Source organism: Stegostoma tigrinum, chromosome 12 (genome assembly GCF_030684315.1).
Source record: "Stegostoma tigrinum isolate sSteTig4 chromosome 12, sSteTig4.hap1, whole genome shotgun sequence".
Taxonomy (NCBI): domain Eukaryota; kingdom Metazoa; phylum Chordata; class Chondrichthyes; order Orectolobiformes; family Stegostomatidae; genus Stegostoma; species Stegostoma tigrinum.
In genome coordinates, this window is record NC_081365.1 from 29,261,850 (window position 1) to 29,287,437 (window position 25,588).

The 25,588-nt window shown below is 42.5% G+C and overlaps 1 protein-coding gene across 20 annotated transcripts in view; it reads right to left on the reverse strand.

Annotated features, from left to right (window-relative positions):
* LOC125457120 (target of Nesh-SH3) overlaps positions 1-25,588 on the reverse strand; it is a 313,067-nt gene that overhangs the window by 4,556 nt on the left and 282,923 nt on the right. For all 20 annotated transcript variants that reach the window (XM_048540862.2, XM_048540869.2, XM_048540866.2 and 17 more), the window contains 3 exons: positions 24,319-24,398; positions 18,355-18,384; positions 13,733-13,891 (listed from right to left, as the gene is read on the reverse strand). In XM_048540862.2, coding sequence (XP_048396819.2) covers positions 13,733-13,891; positions 18,355-18,384; positions 24,319-24,398 — 269 coding nt within the window. The remainder of the gene's footprint in view (positions 1-13,732; positions 13,892-18,354; positions 18,385-24,318; positions 24,399-25,588) is intronic.

The following is a 25,588-nucleotide window of genomic DNA, read 5'->3' on the forward strand; positions in this document are numbered from 1 at the left end:
AACCAAAATAAACTGTCTTACGTAAATTATATTTTTCTGTGCTGACTTGCACATTGGGTTTGGAATAATTCACAGCACCATTTTCAAACTGAACCTACAAACAGAACTATAACTCTCAGCCAAAAATTCAGTGGCATTCATTTCTGGATATTGAGCCCACAGAATTCTAACTTGCATCCAAATTTGAAAGTCCAAGGGCTTGATAATTTGGGTCTTGAACCTCCTTCACATAGTTCTGCAGTAGGGGCTTGCATTGACTCTTGTGCCAATTTTCAGCTAAATCATTAGGTAAGGTCTTAATGTAAGAAATAGGAGCAAGAGTACAACATTTGGTTTGATTTATTGATATTCATCCCCTCAAACCTGCCTGCCCTTGTGTAAGATCATAGCAGATTTGAGACCTAGGACAAATCTTCTTATCATACTACCTTCTTTTAGCCCTCAACTCCTTAATATTTTAAAAACCATATCTACAACCTCTTTAAGAGGAATTTAAATGAAGAAGAGCTGGACTTTGGACTGTGACCGAAGGAGTACTGTGGGCTGGGTATGGTGACCATTGGGTTCTGGGGTCTGGAGTAGGGAATGAGAGGGGAGATTATGATACTAGATAAAGTGCTGCTTACATGAAGTACTTGCCATAGAACATTACAGCACAGTACAGACCCTTCGGCCCTCAATGTTGTACCGACCTGTCATACCGATCTCAAGCCCATCTCACCTACACTATTCCATGTACGTCCATATGCTTGTCCAATGACGACTTAAATGTACCTAAAGTTGGTGAATCTACTACCATTGCAGGCAAAGCGTTCCATTCCCTTACTACTCTCTGAGTAAAGAAACCACTTCTGACATCTGTCCTATATCTTTCACCCTTCAATTTAAAGCTACACCCCCTCATGCTCGCCGTCACCATCCTCTCCCTATCCACCCTATCTAACCGTCTGATTATTTTATATGTCTCAATTAAGTCACTTCTCAACCTTCTTCTCTAACGAAAACAGCCTCAAGTCCCTCAGCCTTTCCTCGTAAGACCTTTCCTCCATACCAGGCAACATCCTAGTAAATCTCCTCTGCACCCTTTCCAAAGCTTCCACGTCCTTCTTACAATGCAGTGACCAGAACTGTACACAATACTCCAAGTGCAGCCGCACCAGAGTTTTGTACAGCTGCAGCATAACCTCTTGGTTCCAGAACTCGATCCCTCTCTTAATAAAAGCTAAAACACCGTATGCCTTCTTAACAGCCCTGTCAACCTGGGTGGCAACTTTCAAGGATCTGTGTACATGGACACCGAGATCTCTCTGCTCATCTACACTACCAAGAATCTTACCATTAGCCCAGTATTTTGCCTTCTGGTTACTCCTACCAAAGTGCATCACCTCACACTTGTCTGCATTAAACTGCATTTGCCACCTCCCAGCCCAGCTCTGCAGCTTATCTATGTCGCTCTGCAACCTACAGCATTCTTCGTCACTATCCACAACTCCACCGACCTTAGTATCGTCTGCAAATTTACTAACCCATCCTTCTACACCCTCAGATAATAAAGTGTGAAGCTGGATGAACACAGCAGGCCAAGCAGAATCTCAGGAGCACAAAAGCTGACGTTTTGAGCCTAGACCTTTCCTCTCTGATGAAGGGTCTCGGCCCGAAACGTCAGCTTTTGAGCTCCTGAGATGCTGCTTGGCCTGCTGTGTTCATCCAGCTTCACACTTTATTATCTTGGATTCTCCAGCATCTGCAGTTCCCATTATCTCTTCTACGCCCTCATCCAGATCATTTATAAAAAATGACAAACAGCAGTGGACCCAACACCGACCCTTGCGGTACACCACTAGTAACTGTTCTCCAGGATGAACATTTCCCATCAACTACCACCCTCTGTCTTCTTTCAGCAAGCCAATTTCCGATCCAAACTGCTATATCTCCCACAATTCCATTCCTCCGCATTTTGTAAAATAGCCTACTGTGGGGAACCTTATCAAACGCCTTGCTGAAATCCATATACACCACCTCAACCGGTTTACCTCTCATCTACCTGTTTGGTCACCTTCTCAAAAGAACTCGAAGGTTTGTGAGGCACGACCTACCCTTCACAAAACCGTGCTGACTATCCCTAATCAATTTATTCTTTTCTAGATGATTATAAATCCTGTCTCTTATAACTTTTTCCAACACTTTACCAACAACTGACGTAAGGCTCACTGGTCTATAATTACCAGGGTTGTCTATACTCCCCTTCTTGAACAGGGGAACCACATTTGCTATCCTCCAGTCATCTGGCACTATTCCTGTAGACAATGACGAGTTAAAGATCAATGCTAAAGGCTCGGCAATCTCCTCCCTGGCTTCCCAGAGGATCCAAGGATAAATCCCATCTGGCCCAGGGGACTTATCTATCTTCACCCTCTGAAGGATTTCTAATACCTCTTCCTTGCGAACCTCAATCCCACCTAGTCTAGTAGCCTGTATCTCAGTATTCTCCTGGACAACATTGTCATTTTATAGAGTGAATACTGTCGAAAAATATTCATTCAGTGCTTCCCCTATCTCCTCTGACTCCCCACACAACTTACCACTACTGTCCTTGATTGGCCCTAATCTTACTTTTGTCATTCTTTTATTCCTTAAATACCTATAGAAAGCCTTAGGGTTTACCCTGATCGAATCCGCCAACAACTTCTCATGTCTCCTCCTGGCTCTTCTGAGCTCTCTCTTTCGGTCTTTCCTGGCTACCTCATAGCCCTCAAGTGCCCTAACTGAGCCTTCACATCTCATCCTAACATAAGCCGCCTTCTTCCTCTTGACCAGAGATTCCACTTACTTCGTAAACCACGACTCCCTCGCTCTACAGCTTCCTCCCTGCCTGACAGGTACATACTTATCTAGGACACACAGGAGCTTTTCCTTGAATAGGCTCCACATTTCTAAAGTGCCCATCCCCTGCAGTTTCCTTCCTCATCTTATGCTCCCTAAATCTTGCCTAATCATCATAATTTCCTTTCCTCCAGCTACAACTCTTGCCCAGTGGTATACACCTATCCCTTTCCATCACTAAAGTAAATTAAAGTAACAGAATTGTGATCGCTATCACCAAAGTGCTCACCTACTTCCAAATCTAACACCTGACCAGGCTGATTACCCAGTACCAAATCTAATGTGGCTTCGCCCCTTGTTGGCCTATCTCCATACTGTGTCAGGAAGCCCTCCTGCACGCACTGGACAAAAACTAACCCATCTATAGTACTCGAACTATAGTGTTCCCAGTCAATATTTGGAAAGTTGAAGTCCCCCATGACAACTACCCTGTCTCTCTCACTCCTGTCGAGAATCATCTTTGCTATCCTTTCCTCTACATATCTGGAACTATTCGGCGGCCTATAGAAAACTCCCAACAGGGTGACCAACAACCTTAATTTCATGCAATTTAGCATTGGATTTTCCACGTGCAAACACCACTGGTGCTGGCTCCCTCAATGAAAGCCAAAGCAAATGTTTTGCAAATGTTAGATCCATTATTTGTATATGTTAGGTTGGAAAATCAGAAGGTTATTGAGGGTAAGTGGGATTGTGGAATTTGAAATTCAAACAGGTTAACCAGATCTCTCTGAATGGTGACCACACCTGAAGGCTAAATGGTCTACTTCTGTTCCTAATTTGGACAAAATATTAAGAATAAGTAGTACTTCACAACTGTACATCCATGTGGCTCACAATGATCAGGTGTATTTTGTAAGTTGTATTTTGCCATAATCTGTAACCTCATGACTCAATACATACGTCATGCTATCACTGAACTGAGGCTGATTCCCCAAGCTCTCCGAGTCAGACAAGTATGCCAGGAGCAGCACAAGATGTACCTCAATGGAGATTCTAACCTGCTGAAGGTACAGCATAGATTTGTCTGAATGCGGAACAGTAATGCTACAGATTTGGGAAGGGATTCCACAACATGACCAGACTGACCAGACCTAATCACTACAGTGCCATGTCCAGTCTTGAATGGTGGTGGACTAATGATTCACAGAGAATTCTCTACAACCATTCTTATCTTCAATGAGCCCAGTATATCACTGCAGAGCTAAGCATTTCTAACCAGCTTCAGGCAGTAGTGCCAAATGAATGACCTATCGGTCTCCTCCTGAATTTCCTACATGTTAGATTCTAGTCCTTTGACAATTTGATTCACTCCTTCTAATATAAAAACACCACAGTGCAATGAATACAGCAAAGACTTTGGCCATGATAATATCTTGGCTGCATGCAGAAGACCTGTGTTCCAGAACCAGCCATATCTCCAATCAAACTGTCCCCGTTAGAGTTACAGCTTGGTACCTATCTGACAATGCAGAAACCAGGGATATCCTATGTACAAAAAGCGAAACAAAGCAAATCCAACTGAATATCACATTTATCTAGCTTTCAGTCATTAAAGTTATCATCAATAATTATCTCCAAGAAACTCTTAAAAATCAGCATTTCAATTACTAAAGGTGTTGAATATCAAGTACTGCACCAACATTTTGGGGTCACTAATGATGAGAAGCGTAATTGGACAAGCATGCTGCAAATCAGAAACTGGGAGTTCTGCAGTGAATGACTCACCACCTGATTGCTCAAAGCTTATCAGCCATCTCCAAGCGACAGGTTATTTGGATAAATGGATAAGTTAAGGAAAGCCAGAATAGATTTAAAGAGAAAATTTAACCAAGTTGACAGAGTGTTCTTTTTGACGAGGTAACAAAGGTTAATTAAGACAATGCATGAATTTCTTGAAGGATTTGATAAAGTGTCACATTAACAACTATGCGCAGCAAAATTAAATCCAGCAGTAGCATAATAAGAATTCGATGTAGGTGACAAGAAACAGTGTCATGATGAGCAGTCATTTTTCAGACCAGAGGAATTTTTCTAAAGAGGTTCCTCAGAGTATAAGGACCGTTTTTTTTTTATCTATATTGCCTTTTGGAAGATACAATTCCAAAGCGGGGGCTGGAGCAAAGCAAACCGCAAATAATGTACATAAATCATTGAAGACGGCAGGAAAAGTTGAAAAATCAGTCAGACTGGGCTTTATAAACAGATGCCAAAAAACATTTCTAAAACATTGCTTTGATCTCATATGAAGTATCATGTCCAGTTCTGGTATCCCACTTTAGGGTCGAAAAGCAGTAGATGGGGATTATGTATGATATATAGCATAAAAACAAGCCATTCAGCTCAACCAGTTCTTGCCTAGATTTGATTCTCCACCCATGTTTCCTCACCTATTCATCTACAACCATTTTATGCTGTTTTCTTCGCCCCTTCCCCTTAAATGCATCCATTCTCTTTGCTTCAGCCATTCCCTGGGGTATTGAGTTCACAACTTTCTGAGAATTCAGAAGAAACCTCTCTACCAAATTAGATTGCTGGGTGACTGTCACTTTTTAGAATATCCTTTATTGTCACTTGTACTACAATACAGAGGTATAGGAGTACAGTGAAAATATTTCACAATTGCTGCCTTTTAATGGCATTATCCTAGGTACAAATCTTCCAGTAAAAAATAGTGTTCTTACACAAAGAGGATTTAAAGGAAAGCATAAGCATTACTTAGAGGTAGTTGCAACATAGTGAAAAGGTTTTAAATCACATTCCAATAACAGCAGCTCTAACTTGTGGCTCCAGGCCAAAGTCCAATAATTGTCCTGCATTGCTCTAGCCTTCATCCTTCCCCTCACCAGCAAACAGCAGCAACCAGGTAAGTCGCACTGTACCGCAGCCCGTCCATCACCCTGGGCTGTCTGTTAGTAACCTCTAGTTACACACTTCCACACAAGAGAAGACATTCTCTCTTATCCACTTTATCAAATTCTTCTAATGATTTTAACGACCTCCATTGTTCACTTGTCAACCGTTTTTCAAGAAAACAGACCCTGATGATACATTGTATCAGAGATAATGGGAACTGCCGATGCTGGAGAATCCAAGATACCAAAGTGTGGAGCTGGATGAACACAACAGGCCAAGCAGCATCTTAGAAGCACAAAAGCTGACGTTTCGGGCCTAGACCCTTCTTCAGAAAAGGGGGAGGGGGAGAGGGTTCTGAAATAAATAGAGTGGGGGGGGGGAGGCGGATCGAAGATGGATAGAGGAGAAGATAGGTGGAGAGGAGACAGACAAGGTAAAGGGCCGGAGATGGAGCCGGTAGAGGTGATTATAGGTAGGGAGGGGATAGGTCAGTGCGGGGAGGATGGACAGCAAGGACTTGTGTTGGAGGCAGGTGAAGGGGTCAGTGGAGGCAGGGTTAGGCTCCCGGTTAGAGAAGCAAGGATGGAGGTGAAGGCGGTGGAAAAACTGCTCGATGTCCAAACGTGACTAGTTTGGACACGCTACATGTGACCCCACCACACTGTTCTATATCTGAAAAATCTTCCTTACTTTCTTGTTTTGACACGATCACCTGGATAAATTGTTATGAACTCTCTACCTTAATTAGTTTGTACAGTTTTGGATTGCTTACTAGTTTGGTTAGACCCTTGGTATGCGACTCATACCTATCATGTTATTCCAGTTGTTTAGTATTTTCCTTCGGCAACACCTTTTCTCTGCCTCAATTAATCAGGTTATAGGTCATCCCTTTGCTGGTTATTCAGCTATTGACGCTTCACTCACACTGTCTGACACTTATTATTTGACACTCCACTCACACCAATTGAAAGATCTTTTGATCTCTCTGCCTCTAAAATCACTTTACCCGACAAGAGGATTGCACTCCAAAAGCTTGTGATTTCAAGTAAACTTGTTGGACTACAACCTGGCGTTGCATGACTTCGGATTTAAATGCAACCACTTACTGAGAAAACGCCCTCTGGTCCTAGACTGTCCCAAAAGGGGGAGAATTCTTTCTACGTGTAACCTGTGAAATCTCTTCTGTATTTCAATAAGGTCATCTCTCATTCTTCTAAATTCCAAAGAGTTGACTGAGCTGAATTCCAGAGTTGAAGAGAGGGCGACGGCCCTTGACATGAAGGCTGCATTCAACTGAGTGTGGCACCAAGGAGCCCAAGCAAATCTGGAAACAATGGGTATTGGGGATAAACTCTCTGGTAGTTGGAGTCATACCTGGTACACAGGAAGATGGTTGTAGTTGCTGGTGGTCAGTCATCTCAGCTCCAGAACATCTCTGCAGGAGTTCCTCAGCGTAGTGTCCTAGGCCCAACCATCTTCAGCTGCTTCATCAACAATCTTCTCTCCATCGTACGGTCAGAAGTGGGAATGTTCACCGATGATTGCGCAATGTTCAGCATGATTTCTGACTCATCAGATACTGAAGCAGGCCATGCCCAAATGCAACAAGAGCTGGACAATATTCAGTGTAATATTCAAGTGCCATTCATGCCACCCAAATGCCAGGCTATGGCCATCACCAATAAGAGACAATCTAACTACCATCCCTTGACATTCAATGGTGTTACCATCACTGAATCCCCCACTATCAACATCCTGGAGGTTATCATTGACCAGAAACTTAACTGGACTGTTTTATGTCAACACAGCGGCTACAACAGCAGGGCAGAGACTAGGAAAACTGCAACAATTAACTCACCTCCGGACTCCCCCTAATCCTGTCCATCATCTACAAGGCACAAGTCAGGAGTGTGATGGAAAACTCCCCACTTGCCTGGATGAGCACAGCTCCAACAACACTCAAGGAGCTTGACACCATCCAGGACAAGCAGCCCACTTGATTGGCACTGCACCAAAAGCACCCACTTCTTCCACTACCAACACTCAGTAGCAGCAGTGTTTGCTGTCTACAAGATGCACTGCAGAAATTCACCGATGATCCTCAAACAGCAGCTTCCAAACCCACAACTGCTTCCAACTAGAAGGACAAGAGCAGCAGATACATCAGAACACCACTACCTCCAAGTTCCCCTCCAAGCCACTCACTATCCTGATATGGAAATATATTGCTGTTCCTCCATTGTCACCAGGTCAAAATCCTGGAATTACCTCCCTAATGGCATTGTGAGCCAACCCACAGCAGGTAGACTGCTGCGGTTCAAGAAGGCAGCTCACCACCACTTTCTCAAGGGCAGTTAGGGATGGCAAGAAATGCTGGCCAGCCAGCAATGCCCGCATCCCACAAAGAATTTTTAAAAATTAAGAAAAAACATACATGCTCAACCTACCCAACCTCTGGTCACAACACAGTCCATCCATACCTAGTATGAGACTAGTGAATCTTCTCCGGACTACCACTGTTACCAGCATAATTTTCTTTATATAAAGGGGCACAAAACTGTTCACAGTATTCCAGCCGTAGTCTTACCAGTCTCTTGAATACCAAAATTACCCTTCTCTATTCCCAATGAAATAAAAGCTCAACATTCCATTTGCTTCCCCTATTACCTGCTGAATTTGTGTGCCAGCTTTTTGCCATCATTGGGCAAGGACTCCCAACTCCCTTTGTTCTGTAGCTTTCTGCAGTCTTTCTCCATTTAAGTAGTATTCAACCCCTCTATTCTTCCTGCAAAAGTACTTAACCCTCACATTTCTCCAAATTATATTCCATCTACCAAAATCTATATCCCTCTACAGACGCTTTGTTTCATTCTCAAAACTTGACTTCCCATGTATTTTTGTGCGATCCTCAAACTTGGCTATAGTACAGTCACTTTCCTCATTCAAATAATTAATACTGTAAGTAATTCTGGTCCCAACACTGATCCATGTTGTACTCTATTAGTTACAAATTGCCATCCTGAAAATGCCTCTTTTATCCCACTCTCCATCTGAAAATCCAAATACATCCAATGCTTCCTGTTACGACTGTAACAAGCAGGATAGAATGTCATACAGCACAGAAACAAGCTCTTCAGCCCACCATATCTATGACAACCAACAACCAACAAATTACACTAATCCCATTTAACTGCACACTATGGATGATAGTATAAGGTAAGGGTGGAGATTAGATAGACCTTAGGTTTAGGGGAACAATTTGGCACAACATCATGGGCCGAAGGGCCTGTACTGTGCTGTACTATGTTCTATGCACACCTGTTGAATAGCCTAATACGCACTGACATTTTACATACTTATCCAGATGCTTCTTAAATATTCTTAAACCTGCCACCACAACCTTCTCAGGTAGCATATTAAATGTATCTATCAGCCTCTGGGTTAAAGAGCTTTTTTCTCAGATTCCCTCTAAACCGCTTACTCCTCACATGTCTGCCGTAAGGAAAAGATTCTCACAATCCACCCTATTCATGCCTCTCAATTTTGTACACCTCAAACAGATCCCCCTCTGCTCCAGGAGAAACAAACCCAGTCTATCCAATCTCTCCTCATAGCAGACTTGCCATCCTAAGCAACATCCTGGTGAATTCTCCTCTGCACCCTCTGCTGTGCAATCACATCCTTCTGTTAGTGTGGTGACCAGAACTGCACACAGTATTCCATCTGTGGTCTAACCAATGTTTTATAAATTTGTATCAAGATTCTCCTGATTCCATATTTTTTGCCCTGGCTAATGAAGGCAACCTTCCCATATGCCTTCTTCACCACCCTGTCTATCTGTGCTGATATCTTCAGGGATCTGTGGACTTGTACATCAAGGTCCCTCTGTTCCTTAGTACTCCTTAGGGACCTATCATTCTTTGTGCATTCCCTTGTTAGACCTCCCAAAATGCGTTACCTCTCATTTATCAGGACTAAATTACATCTGGCATTGCTCTGCCCGATTTACCCACTGATCAGTATCGGATTGTAGCCTGAGACCATCTTCCTCACTATCAACACCAACTTTCATGTCATCTGCAAACTTACTTCTTAAACCCTCCACATTCTCATCCAAGTCGTTAATGCAAGTAACAAACAGCAAGGTTCCCAGCACAATCTGTGTGGTACATCATTGGTCACAGGCTTCCAATCAAAAGAACAGTTATGAGGAGGGGCTGAATAGGCTGGGTTTGTTTTCCTTGGAGCTAAGGGAGGAGTTTGATTGAGTACACAAAGTTATGAAAGGCATTGATAGAGTAGAGAATCTCTTATCCATGGCAGATGTGTCTAAGACCAGAGGGCATAAGTTTGAGTAAGCGGTTTAGAGTAGATCTGAAAAAAAAATTCTTTCACGCAGTGGGTAGCAGATATGAGGAATGTGCTGCCCGAGAGTGGTTGTAGGCAAGTACACTTGCAACATTTAAGCAGCATCTGGAGGAGCACTTAAAATGCCTGGGCAAAATCAACTCTGAACCAAGTGTGGGTAAATGGGATTAGTGTTGTTTGTTGGTCAACATAGACATGGTGAGCCAAAGGATATGTTTCTATGCTGTACGTCTCTATAACAGCTGTACCATCAATATGTTTACTCATTTTTTCAAGAAAACTCAATTAAAATTAGTTAGATGGGATGTTCCTCCAACAAGTCAGTGCTGACCTGATCAACCCCTCCCTTTCCAAGTGTTGATTAATCCCGTCCCTCAGAACTTTTTCCAATAATTTCTCCAGCACTGACATCAGAGTAACTGTCGTTAATTACCTGGCGTATTCCTGCTGCCCTTCTTTAACACAGGAACCACATCAGAAAGCACTCCATCTGTGGCCAGTGAAGTATTAAATATCTCCATCACAGCCCCAGCAATCTTCCTATAGCAGCCTGGGAGAAATTTCAACACCACACACATAGTTTGCACTCCTGAAAGGCCTCCCCTGTTTTTAATGTTCTACCTAACATATGCTTCCGATGAAGGGTCTAGGCCCGAAACGTCAGCTTTTGTGCTCCTGAGATGCTGCTTGGCCTGCTGTGTTCATCCAGCCTCACATTTTATTATCTTGGAATCTCCAGCATCTGCAGTTCCCATTATCTCTGATATGCTTCCTGTTGTTTCTTTGTCAGACTCTCACTATTCCTTGACCAGTCAGGATTCCCTAGACTCACTGGCCCTGAACTTTCACTGTACTACTTTTACAAGACTTCCACTTTCCAAATTCAGACTTATGTGCAAATAATTGCTCCCAGTCCATGCTTGCTAGATGCTGTCTAATATTGAAATTGTCCTCTCTCAATTGACACTTAACTTCTGCAGTATCCTTATCACTTTTCATAAGGACTTTGAAACCTAGAGTTATGGTCAACTTGACTAGCTTCATTCACTAGGATTAGGTCAAGTGCTTCTCCATGTCTAGTAGGACTATCTGTGTACTGGCACAAAAAAGTCTCCTAGATGCATTTTAAACTTTTTACCTCGTCTAATCCTTTGCGAGGTGATCCCAATGTTAGCAATGTTGAAATCCCCTACAGCTATAACCATATTCCTCTTACACATCTCTGTGACTTGCTGTTCTTCTATCTGTGTCCAACTGTTGGGAGACCTGTAGTACAATCCCAGCAAAGTGATCATACCTTTTTTTAAAAATGTCTCAGCTCTACCCAGATGGATTCATTTAAAGAGCCTTCTAAGGCATCCTTCCTCATTACTGTGGTCTCTAAAATGGCTTAGCAAGCCACTTATTGCTATCAAACCTGTAAATCAAACAGGTGGCTTTCCAGAGGTTTCCTAATGTAACTCATCATTCATAATAATTATCAGCCATGCAGTGACACAGACAGCCTAACAATTGCTTAGCAGAATCATTCAAAATCCTCAATGTCAAGACTTTAGAAGGAACAACAACTGGCCCATCCACTTGCACCCACTCATAATGAATCTCTTTAATCTCTTCCTCATTCTGCTCATATACACCCACAATTGCTTCCCCACACTCAGCCTTGGATTAAGAATCACCATTCATTTATGTATTTCCTTCTAGCAACTGGTCACTCATGAGCAAGACCCCACCCATACATCATGCTCCTGATATCATGGATTTGGGGGAAATATCTTTAATAGCTGCAAACTCCTAGGCTACCAGGGAAGTCTCCCCACTTAACACTGGATGAGCATTTATAGTATTTTCAAATATGACTTGAACAGTTTAGCCTGAATTTTTTTTCAATGACCTGGTCAACAATCACTTGAATAATTGCTGTTTTTTGAAGTTCAAGTTCTTTATTTTCAAATCCTTTGGAAATTACCCTGAATTGGTGGATTTCCTAAAATCAAAGCCAGAGGTTTGCCTGTCTCCTTCTAAGATTCAATCCCATTCATGCGCATTGTGGATACATAACACTTACATATTCTTATAATACACCCCCATGTAACCCCTGAGAGTTCGTATGCACCTGAAATCTAAACATAGATTAAGGGTACCAATTAAGCAGACATGTTAGTATTAGTGTATGTTTTTTCTTTCATAAAGGTAAATTCCTTTCTGTATTCCTACACTAATCTTAAAAGAATTTTCATTTCTTTATGCTCTTTTAGTCTTAAATTGTTTTCAGACTGTATTTCCTGTTTACTGCCCAATAATACTCATCAACTGGTGCAAGCATCTCTTTTATCCCCATAACCACTAATAAGCAACAGACTGTGCTTCCCAATCAGTCAATGTTAATTATAAGATTGACATGATTTAGATTTTAAAATGAAGAATTATACATTTTGGAATGTGGATCTTATTTAGTAAATGTCATGTGGTTTTGTTCTATTTTTCTGTGTTCATTTAAAATGCTTGTTTTCCAATTAAAATGTCCTCAATCAGAATGCCCTCTCGCCAGCTGATCATTATTTCAGATTCTAGTCAAATAACAGATTTGAATTGTACATTTTTTGCTTCATGGCAGAGAAGGTGCTGCTAGAAACTTTACTGAAAGCGAAGATTTTCTTTCAGTAGTTTTCATTAAAGAGGCAAGACCGGTCTTGATACACACATGGGAGGGAGGATGTGGATAGTCAACCTTATCCGTCATAAGTTTAACGTGGCTTCATTAGATATTTCTTGCAACTTCCAAATTCATAGAATTCCTACAGTATGGAAAGAGGCAATCCAGTCCAGAGTCTGCACTGAACTTCTGAAAAGCATGCCACCCAGACCCAGTCCCCTATGCTATCCCTAACCCTACATTTACTATGGCCAGTCTACCTAGCCTGCATATCCTAGGGCACCACAAACAATTTAGCATAGCTAATCCATCTCACTTAACGTCTTTGGACCGTGAGGGGGAAGCAGAGCACCCAGCTGAAACCCACGCAGACACGGGGAGAACACGCAAATTCCACACCTACAGTTACCCAAGGCTGGAATTGAACCCTGGTCCCAGCACTGTAAGGCAGCAGAGCTATGCACTGAGCCATGCTGGTGCTGGATCTCTTCAGCACTAATTTAATAATTGATTACTCCCCAGTGCTAACTGTTTAATTTAGCAGCACAATCCTTTAATCTTTGTTCACTAACCTGCATTAGCTTGAGGTTAAGAAATGCTTCGATTTTAAAATCCTCATCTTTGTTTCCCTCCATGGCCTCATTTCTTCCTAGTTCTCTAATCTCAAGCCCCTCAACCCTCGGATATTCTGTTTTAGTTGTTCCACCGTTGGTGGCCATGCCTTCAGCTGCAAAGTTCCTGAGCTCAGGAATTCCCTTCCTAAACTTCTGTCTCATTACCTCGCTTTCTCCCTCAGAGACAATCCTTAAAACTCTACCCAACATCTTCCCTACTACATCCTTATATAATAATGTGTCAAATTTTGTTTCACCATGCTCCTGTGTAGTATCTTAGAAAGTTTTATTTTGTTAAATGCACTATTAAGTTAGTTGGTGCAATTATGATATCACATTCAAAAAAAAATCATACCTGATAGGGAATTACTGAGGTAAATCTTGTATCTCAGTGAATTACACAGAATAATACCAACAAATTTCCGGTACCGGGTACGTTTGACAAATCTCTTGCCTTGACACTCTGAATATGAATCAAATTTAAAGGAGTACTGAGTCCAGATGGCATCCTTCCCTATTAGGCAAAGAGTGAAAACGAAGACCAAAGGGTGAGCTGTTGTCTTCCAGGTTTGCAATGAACTAATTCAAAATATGGTCATCATAACACAATCTGTTACGATCTTACATCCAATTGCACAAATGCTTTCCAGGAATAACATCTTATGTTATCTTCAACAATAAACGTGCCAGTTATAAATTGTCCCATTGGGAACACCCAGCATGAAGGGTAGGTCATGTTTAATTAATTTGGTGGAATTCTTTCAGGACATTACTTGCATGGCAGACAATGGGGAACCTGTGGATGTGGTGTATCTAGGTTTCCAGAAGGCATTTGACAAGGTGCCACACCAAAAGTTGCTACATAAAGATAAAGTTGCATGGTATTACAGGTAATGTATTGGCATGGATAGAGGACTGGTTGACCAGTAGAAGGCAAAGAGTAGGGGTAACCAGCTCGAAACTGATGTCCATTTCAAGCCCACTGACTCCCACAGCTACCTAGAATACACCTCCTCCCACTCACCCTCCTGCAAAAATTCTATCCCCTATTCCCAATTCCTCTGCCTCCGCCGCATTTGCTCCTAGGATGAGGCATTCCACTCGCGCACATCCCAGATGTCCACGTTCTTCCAGGACTGCAACTTTCCCCCCGCAGAGGTCGAGAACGCCCTTGACCGCGTCTCCCGCATTTCCTGCGACATATCCCTCACACCCCACCCCCACCACAACGGCCCCCAGAAGGTACCCCTCGTTCTCACACACCACCCCACCAACCTCCGGATACAACGCATCATCCTCTGACACTTCTGCCATCTACAATCCGACCCCACCACCCAAGACATTTTTCCATCCCCACCCCTGTCTGCCTTCCAGAGAGACCACTCTCTCCGTGACTCCCTTGTTTGCTCCACACTCCCCTCCAACACCACCACACCCGGCACCTTCCCCTGCAACCGCAGGAAGTGCTACACTTGCCCCCACATCTCCTCCCTCACCCCTATCCCAGGCCCCAAAATGACTTTCCATATCAAGCAGATGTTCACCTGCACATCTGCCAATGTGGTATATTGTATCCGTTGTACCCAGTGTGACTTTCTCTACATTGGGGAAACCAAGCGGAGGCTTGGGGACCGCTTTGCAGAACACCTCCGCTCGGTTCGCAACAAACAACTGCACCTCCCAGTCACAAACCATTTTAACTCCTCCCTCCCCCCATTCTTTAGATGACATGTCCATCATGGGCTTCCTGCAGTGCCACAATGATGCCACCCGAAGGTTGCAAGAACAGCAACTCATATTCCGCGTGGGAACCCTGCAGCCTAATGGTATCAATGGGGACTTCACCAGCTTCAAAATCTCCCCTTCCCCCACTGCATCCCAAAACCCGCCCAGTTCGTCCCCTCCCCCCACTGCACCACACAACCAGCCCAGCTCTTCCCCTCCCCCCACTGCATCCCAAAACCAGTCCAGCCTGTCTCCGCCTCCCTAACCTGTTCTTCCTCTCACCTCAAGCCGCACCTCCATTTCCTATCTACCACCTCATCCCGCCTCCTTGACCTGTCCGTCTTCCCTGGACTGACCTAGCCCCTCCCTACCTCCCCACCTATACTCTCCTCTCCACCTATCTTCTTTTCTCTCCATCTTCGGTCCGCCTCCCCCTCTCTCCCTATTTATTCCAGTTCCCTCACCCCATCCCCCTCTCTGATGAAGGGTCTAGGCCCGAAACGTCAGCTCCTGAGATGCTGCTTGGCCTGTTGTGTTCATCCAGCTCCACACTTTGTTATCTTGGATTCTACAGCATCTGCAGTTCTCATTATCAAACAGTTGGGGTAAATGGGTGTTTTTTTGGTTGGCGGTCAGTGACTAGTGGTGTGCCTCGGGGATCAGTGTTGGGACCTCAATTGTTTACAATTTACAAAGATGATTTGGAGTTGGGGATTAAGTGTGGCGTGTCCAAATTTGCAGATGACGCTAAGGTGACTGGTAGAGAACAGTGTGCAGAAGACACAAAGTCTGCAGAGGGATATAGATAGTCTAAGTGAGTGGGCAAAGGTCTGGCAGATGGAGTACAATGTTGATAAGTGTGAAATCATCTGTTTTGGTAGGAATAACAGCAAAATGGACTATGTTTTAAATGGTAAAAAAATTGCAGCACGCTGCTCTGCAGAGGGACTTCGGTGTCCTTGTGCATGAATTGCACAAAGTAGGATTGCAGGTGCAGCAGGTAATTAAAAAGGCAAATGGAATTTTGTCTGCCATTGCTGGAGGGATGGAGTTTAAAAACAGGGAGGCTATGCTGCAGCTGTATAGGGTCCTGGTGAGGCCACACCTGGAGTACTGTGTACAGTTTTGGTCTCCTTACTTGAGAAGAGTTATACTAGCACTGGAGTGGGTGCAAAGGAGATTGACTCAGTTGATTCCAGAGTTGAGATGGTTGGATTATGAGGGGAGACTGAGTAGACTGGGATTATACTCATTGGAATTCAGAAGAATGAGGGGAGATCTTATAGAAACATATAAGACAGTGAAGGGAATAGTTAAGCTGGAAGCACGGAGGTTGTTTCCGCTAGCAGGTGAAACTAGGACTGGAGGACATCGCCTCAAAATAAAGGGAAGCAGATGTAGGACTGAGGTCAGGAGGAACTTCTTCACCCAAAGGGTTGTGAATCTGTGCAATTCCCTGCCCAGTGAAGCAGTTGAAGCTATCTCACTGAACGTTTTTAAGGCAAGGCTAGATAAATTTTTGAACAGTAAAGGAATTACGGGTTATGTTGAGTTGGCGGATAAGTGGAGCTGAGTCTCAAAGATCAGCCATGATCTTATTAAATGGCGGTGCAGGCTTGAGGGGCCAGATGGCCTCCTACTCCTAGTTCTTATGTTCTTATATATGCTTCCATATTTCTGTCTGCATCAATACTGCACTCGGCTTTCGGACAGATATTTCTCCTGTCACCATCAATACTGCTTCATGACTGAGGGTAGCCAGGGAATGTAAATATGTCATCAGGTCAAAAGTATTGAATTCCCTCTCTAAAGGTATTGCACTGTTATTCCCTATCATTAAGGCTGACGACATAATAATGATTGCTTTATATGCACAATTCCTTTCAGTTAATTTTTTTTCCAGAGTAGCCCTATAATCTGTCGTGGTTCAGGAAGGCAGCTGACTACTACCTTCTCAAGGGCAACTAAGGATGGGCAATTAATGCTAGCCGAGCCAGTGATGCCCATCTCCTAGGAACGACAAACAAAAATATACAGAAATATTAATTTCCTTGTTTCTGCTGTTCCCTTTTGGTTCCTTTTCTCTCTCTGCTCCCATTTATTACAATAAAAACTTTTTACTCCAGAAATTCAAGATCATTTCAAACAGTCCAAAGCTCATTTAGTTGACATCATTTAAGTGCAAGGCCTGAGATTCTTTCTGGGGTGAACCAAGTATTAAATGTGTCCATTCTGGAGAAGAGTCACACTGAACTTGAAACATTAATGCTGTTTCTCTTTCCACAGACACTGCCAGACTTGTTGACTTTCAATTTTCCAGCATCCACAGTATTTGGCCCATTACTGAACACTATCGTTTTGTTGGAGAAATTCATCCAAGCATTATTTTGAAAGAAGAGGTTTAATGTCTTCATTAAAAGAAACTGCTTACTTTCATGACTTGGAGGGAAAATGTCACATGCATTGAGTTTCCATTGCAGAGGCTACTCCCAAAAAACTCGATCAACTCAATGAAATTGTGCATCTAAAGAATTATTACTATTGTCATCAGCCCCGATTATAGGGAATAATAGCCCATTTGTAAATTACATTACAGGCAAACAGTCTCTGTTTCCATGGAAAAAAAGAGACTTTTTTTGGAAACTAAGAAGATTCACAATTATAGGAATGTATAATTAAGAAAAATGTATTTGATTGAGCCAGTTATTATAAGTCAGTGATCCAATTTCCATGATATGCTTGATATCATTACAATGAAGCACTGTGAGAACAAAGGACTGAACAATTAATGAGATTATTGGAGAAACCAAACTAGAAAGATAACCCTTTAAGCAAAGAAATTCTTTTCCACATGATTCTAAAATCCAAAACTTACTTTAAAAATGTCAAAGAAGGTGACCATGTAATATGTTTTACATGCTAAGCAATAACTGACCGATACCTTAGTAGAAGAAACATCTATGGATGGTTCTATACAACCAGTCACTGTATTTAGCGTTATGTATAAATATTGTTGGATTATAGAAATAACCTGTAATACAGACCAGAAAGTTTTCCTAGTGGACTCTTGGGCATTAATGTCCAGTCTGAGTAAAGCACATTAAACTAAAATCATACATGTAATATATTTAATTAAATGCTTAGCTTCACCATTCAGCTGAATCCCACCTTGGCAGATTTTAATACTACTGGTATTCATCTTCCATACTTTCACCAGAGAAAAATGTCCAGATTGAAGTTTGTAGCACTCACCTGGTATATATTCACTTACACTGGGGTCCGCTACAGGGTTTGGAGGTGGGAGAGAAGGAAAACAAAAATTGAAAAGAAAGAGGGAACATTAGAAAATGAAACTTTTACAATAAGGTTTTAAAAAGACTAACATGGAGAAGTATTTCAAGGAATACATTCACAAATACTGACTCGTTTCAGCTTATTTGTCTTTCTTTTGAAGACACTGGAATGTAATGAAAAACATATTTAATTGGGAGAACTTCAGTTCAAGGCTCCAGTTTTTAAACCATTGTTGCTACTTTATTGTCTAGCAAGATATAGAAACAGGACAGTGATCTATTTTTCCATTAAAAAGCACAACAATGGAATATTACAGATTAATCAGTTATCACTATCCAGAACTTTATAAATACTTTACCACAAAGCACTTCATGTGCAATTTTTCAGAAGTAAAATACCTTCACAAAGGTCATGCCCAGTCCACCTCTTGCCCATTCATTCAGAGATGTTCTCCCTTTCCAGAAATTTGTAGGTGATTTCTCTTGGCGACTCCCTTCCTTCAATTTATTGGGGCTGGTTCTTTTACTGCACATACCCATTCACAGAAACTACCCCTCCAACAATCCCCAATATTTTTCCAAATATTAGGATATCGATATCCTGGGTGCAAGGCTGATTCATAATGGAAAATGGCTGATTTTCATTTGTTCTTCCTCCTGCTTTCGTCTGGTCTTCCTGAAACTTGTTTTGTACTTTCTGCAGTCCGTTATGGTCTGCCCACCAGTGGGGTCCCTCATTAATGCGCCTCCAGTCCACCTACTTCCTGTCGCTTTCTTGTTCAATGCTTCTGTTGATTTTGGCAAGATGCCTTAGTTTTGGTAATATGACTAATACCCTGTGTCATGGTAATCACAAAACAAAAATCAAAGACATGGCTGTAGGAGTTAAGAGATTCCCAACAGAGTTAAGCGAAGTGCCTAAAGATGATACTAGTCTTTATTTGTAGGTGCATCTCCCTGCTAAACGTTAATGGTTGGCATTCTAAGTAATTGGCATGAAGAAAACACCAAAGTATTCCTAGAGGGCTACTACTGTGACCTTCTCAATATGAAGTTAAAGCGTAAATTGTTAGCTCACTGCCTACTTGTGTCCACATGTGTCTGAAATTACAAGTTTGATTTCTTTTGTCTAATTTAAGAACATCCAGAACTCCAAAAAGGCACCCAACAGAAATAAAAAATCAGTTATTCTTGTTGTAAAGTCTGACCTCTTGATGTATATCACAGATAATGTAAGCAGAACTGCACATTTTCAAATTAGGAATTGTCTTGCTCTTTTCGATCATAAATCTAATGCCTAATATTTTCTAACTGTAGACAGGTTTGGATATCACTTTGTGAATTTAGGGTGATGAATATTGCTTTTACTCAGCAGTTCTGGCATTGGTACAACACCCTCTTGGTACTGGTCCAACAGTGAATATCAAAAAGTACAGTGTAAAATGGAAGAAAGTGGCAAAAGAGCTATGCACCCTGTCCACAAAAACATTGCAGCAAGAAATCTTTTATTTGGACTCGTCCCAAAATATTATTTTTTTGAAAAACGTAACTGTCTCAGACTTCCTTCAGGATTTGAAATACTGCCCATCTAAATGTCTTTTGTATCCTGGGATTGCTCGTTCTTAAACTAGACATACCAATGATTATGTATTTAAAACCAAAGATGATAACATCATTTCAGGAAAGCAAACATTTCCAGATTTTATTACGGATCCAATTTTAAACTTGCACACCTGGCAGAAAGCAAGTTGAAACTGGGACAGAAAAGTTCTGTTTCCATATTAAAAATTTAACAATAATTGGCTGCATTTAGCGAGTGTCCTGTTAAGACCACCAGGGATATCAATAGATACCACCGGGGTACTTGGCCTGCTTTAAAAAATGTGGACTAGATTCCAATGAAGCCATTATGCCCCAACTGGAATTTTAAATTCAGGCTTGCATGAGGAAACCATCAGAATTCCCCCATGATTCAGGTCTGGCAGCAAGTAGTCGGGGAAAAGAAGTCAAGAACAGTAAGCAATTTTCTTTGGCTGATTTTTGAGCTATGAAGAATGGAAAATGAAACCATGGTAACATCATTGGACTAAGATCCATAATGATAAAATCTCATCCTGACACTTGTAGCACTCGTGCAGAAGTGGCCAATGAAGCCATTCTATATTTGTAGGCACCTAGCAGACTTTCTAATGTCAAACAATAGAATGTTTCACCTCTACCTGGTGTTGTCCATGTGCAACTTCGGTCCAACACTATCACATTCATTCCTCCTTCCACCCAACATGGTCTAATATGCCATTTAGTTGCACAAACAATTGCTATAACCTTGGGGTGTGTGTAAGTGAGGTTTTGGTTTGCATCCTAAAGCATTCAGTTTCAATTGCCATAGCTTTCACTCTTATTGATAGTATGAAACTCATGTTGGATCATTCATGTTTGTGGAAGCCAATGAGACATGGCTGGATGCTGTAATGTTTCCAAAGTCAAATAATTTGCTAATAAATCGCTCCATAGCCTCACCTCTCCACAGCTTCACCTCCCCACAACTTCGTAATATCTTCTAGCCCCATGACCCTGCAAAAACTTTGCACTTCTCCATCTCAGGCCTTTGTCAAGGCTCACTTGGATGAAACGATGAAAGGCTGCAAAGCAGCCATGGTTTTGAAGGGAGCCAATACCACTTGCAGTGCAGATTGAAATGCTAGATGTTTTGGTACTTGCCCATTCTAAGAATGAAATGCAGATGCAAATGTTGGATCAGGAAAATGAACACAAAGAGGTCCCTTTATTTGTTTTCTGCTACGGTTCCATTCTTTTTAGTTTGGAACTCGAAAATAAGTGCAGTTGATGGCAATAATTTGCAAGAAATACTTATAGTTGATTTTTAATTGGGGAGGAAAGAAGTATTGGTATTGCAGATGGTTTTAGTTTGTCTGCAGTTTCTCTCGGCTTCTCAAGAGATTCCCTTCTTTCTGCTTCACAACACTCGGTCCTGCTATCCTTACAGTACTTGGTATTCTCTCGTAACTGCATTTCAGCATACTGTATAGAAATCAGTAAAAGCTAGCAGACAGGTACAAAAGAAATTAATTTGCAAGGCTAATGGAATGTTGGTCTTGATCTCAAGGGGACCAGAATAGAAAAGAAGTGGAAGATATGTTACAGCTGTGCGGAGCTCTGGTTACACCCCATCTGGTGTAACTGCATTCAATTCTGAGCACTGAACCTCAAGAGGATTTTATGCGCCTTGGATCGAATACAGCACAGGTTCACAGAAAGATACCTGGGTTAAGAGTGTAAAATCGGAAGAACTTTGCACAGACAAGTCTTGTGTTCTCTTGAATATAGAAGGTTACAGAATGAAGGCAGGTGAGCTGAGGGCAAAAGTAGCTATCATTGAGACATGATTGAGGAAGTTTCATGATTGCTACCACCTCAATATTCTAGGGTATAAGGTCCACAGGTGCGAATGGGAAGGGGTATCATAAGGACAGTAAGGAGGTTCAATATTGTGGACGGCTCCACAAATGAAGCCATGTGAGTAGAAATTAAAAACCAATACAATGATTGTACTGCTGACAGCATACTAATAACAGTCCGAAAGAGAGAAGAGTAAATATTTGGGAAAATCTCAGAGAAGTGTAAGAAGTAAAAAGGTAGCGATATGGATTTCAAATTCCCCAACAGTAACTGAAGTAATCACAATATGAAGAGTTTTGAGGGTGTGGAATTCTTAAAATGCATCTAGAAGAGCTTTTAAGCCAGTATGTGGAATGCCCTATAGGATAAAGGGTGAGATCATTGAAATTGCAGATGCTGGAGAATCCGAGATAACAAAGTGTGGAGCTGGATGAACACAGCAGGCCAAGCAGCATCAGACGAGCAGGAAAGCTTACGTTTTGGGCCTAGACCCTTCATCAGAAATGGGGAAGGGGAAGAAGGTTCTGAAATAAATATGGAGAAGTTAGGTGGAGAGGAGACAGACAGGTCAAAGAGGCGCGGACAGAGCCAGTGGAGGTGATTGTAGGTGGGGAGGTAGGGAGGGAATAGGTCAGTCCGGGGAGGACGGACAGGTGAAGGGGGCAGGATGAGGTTACTGAGTAGGAAATTGGGGTGCAGCTTGAGGTGGGAGGAGGGGATAGGTGAGCAGAAGGACAGGTTAGGGAGGCAGGGACGAGCTGGGCTGGTTTTGCGATGCAGTGGGGGGGGTGGGGAGATTTTGAAGCTTGTGAAATCCACATTTGATACCATTGGGCAGCAGGGTTCCCAAGCGGAATATGAGCTGCTGTTCCTGCAACCTTCGGGTGGCATCATTGTGCCACTGCAGGAGGCCCAGGATGGACATGTCGTCTGAGGAACTGGAGAGGCAGTTAAAATGGTTCGCGACTGGGGAGGTACAGTTGTTTATTGCGAACCGAGCGTAGGTGTTCTGCAAAGCGGTCCCCAAGCCTCCGCTTGGTTTCCCCAATGTAGAGGAGGCCACACTGGGTACAGTGTATACAGTATACCACATTCTCCAGCATCTGCAGTTCACATTATCTCTCCTCTCTCTCTACCACATTGGCAGATGTGCAGGTGAACATCTACTTGATGTGGAAAGTCTTCTTGGGGCCTGGGATGGGGGTGAGGGAGGAGGTGTGGGGGCAGGCATAGCACTTCCTGCAGTTGCAGGGGAAAGTGCCCGGTGTGGTGGGGCTGGAGAGGAGTATGGAGTGGACAAGGGAGTCATGGAGAGAGTGGTCCCTCTGGAAAGCAGACAAAGGTGGGAATGGAAAAATGTCGTTGGTGGTGGGGTCAGATTGCAGATGGCAGAAGTGTTGGAGGATGACGCTTTGGATCCGGGAGGTTGGTGGGGTGGTATGTGAGGACAAGGGGGATTCTCTTTTGGTGGTTATTGCGGGGACAGGATGTGAGGGATGAGTTGCGGGAAACGCGGGAGACACAGGCATGGGTATTCTTGACCACTGTGGGGGAGGGGGGATGGAGTTGCAGTCCTTGAAAAACGTGGACATCTGAGATGTACGGGAGTGGAATGCCTCATCCTGGGAGCAGATGCGGTGGAGGCGAAGGAATTGGGAATAGTGGATGGCATTTTTTGTAGGAAGGTGGGTGGGAGGTGGTGTATTCTAGGTAGCTCTGAGAGTTGGTGGGCTTGAAATGGATATCGGTTTCTAAGTGGTTGCCCAAGATGGAGACAGAGTTCCAGGAAGGTGAGGGATGTGTTAATAGTCCAGGTGAACTTGAGGTTGGGGTAGAAGGTGTAGCTGATGTAGATGAACTGTTCGAGCTCCTGGTGGGAGCATGAGGCGGCGCTGATACAGTCATCAATGTAACGGAGGAAGAGGTGGGGTTTAGGGCCAGTGTAGCTACGGAAGAGGGATTGTTCCACGTAACCTACAAAGAGGCAGGCATAGCTTGGGCCCATGGGGGTACCTATGGCCACACCCTTTGTCTGTAGTAAGTGGGAGGAATCAAAAGAGAAGTTGTTGAGGATGAGGACGAGTTCAGGGTGATCCTGGACTTAATTTTAGGTAATGAAGCCAGGCAAGTGGTTGCACTACCAGCAGGCAAGCATTTTGCAGTCAGCAATCATAGAACTCAGCTATTCAGGAGAGGCTTCAGAAAATACTTTTTCACACATTTGAGTGGTGGAACTGTCTCCTCAGCCATCAACATCACCATCACCATGCACTACAACCCATCACCCCCGCCATGCCCGACTACCTCACACCCAACACTCTTCCTCCAAAAGGTACTAGTCCAAGTTCAATTTAAAATTTCAAAATTGTGATTGATAGTTTGTTGAGAACTGGCCATGATGTGACTGAATGGCAGAACAGTCTCAAGAGGTTGAATGCTGTACTGTAGTTCTTGTTTTCACAGCCATGGTGTGTTTTGAAAACAAAGAGAAATTCAGACTTACCGGATTCTGTAACAAAAGGAAGTGGTTCACTGGATGGACCTCTGCCATGTATGTTTGTGGGTGTCACTGAGAATGTGTAGCTGTTAAATATGCAATAAGGTTAGCATATTTATTCTTCATAATTATCACATAAATGACTCTTATTACTTAAGAACAGCCCACGAAACACAAAGTGCAAAATACTCGGGCAATATTTCAAATTGTATTTTGTAGGAATTCTGACAGTTTACCTAATATTGCAAAAGCCCAATCCAAACGAGATAAGCCAGAGTTAGACATTAGATTACTCAGTATTCTAATAAAATTAACATAAACATACCTCGCTGACCTGCAGAAATAAAAATGACCAATTTTTACAATAATGCAGTGCACTTAAGCTAAAATAGGTGTCTTGGATTCTGTTAATGCAGAGCAGCACATATTGGCAATAGCCAGACACAGGCACAGTCAGGCCGGTCCATCTATCAGGTTCACATGATGCAACTATATCAGTCTAGCAATGTTATTTATGAAAGTTTGCTGTCTCAAGGTCTCTGGTGCGCATATGAAAAACAAAATTATGAAATTCCATCTGTCAAAAACTTTAATAATTAAGGCTTAGTTTTACGTTTCCCTCCATGAGACAGGTTATTTGCAGTCTTGTTTTGTTCCATCTTCTTTGTAGATGACTACGTTGTTTTCAAATCCAGATATTCTTTGGAAAACACTCTGAAGTACTCGATTCACAGGTTTACAGGCCCCATTGTAAGTTCTGATTTTCATTGCTGTAACTAGCTATATAGCATACAATTGGGTTGGTTAGTCAAAAATGGCAGGAAAGCTTTCTGATTTTCATAGGGATGGGGAAGGGGAGGGGAAAATATGTCCTCTAGACATGACTATCGGGCAGAATGTTAACAGGAACTAGAGATGCAACCTATCTGGTGTAAACCCTGTACATTCTGACTCGGGACCAGAAATGAGAACTGAGCCAAAACGTCATTCTACTTTAATTGCTGAGCACAAGGGATTTGTCATCAAGACAGGTAGCTTGGAGGCATTGCAATGAAAATGCTGAAATATCAACCGATACCTTTCCCGAAGTTAAACCCTTTATTTACACTCATTTTCCAACTAAAAATATGAAATCATGATGAGCAAATAAAAGAATGTCTATGTTAATTTAACCATCCAGGTAGATGGCTTGCAGCTCTTCCTGTTTAAGAAACTGAATTTCTCAATCTAAACTAGTCTGTACGCTCTTGTTCCAAAAACTATGTGGCAAGCAAAC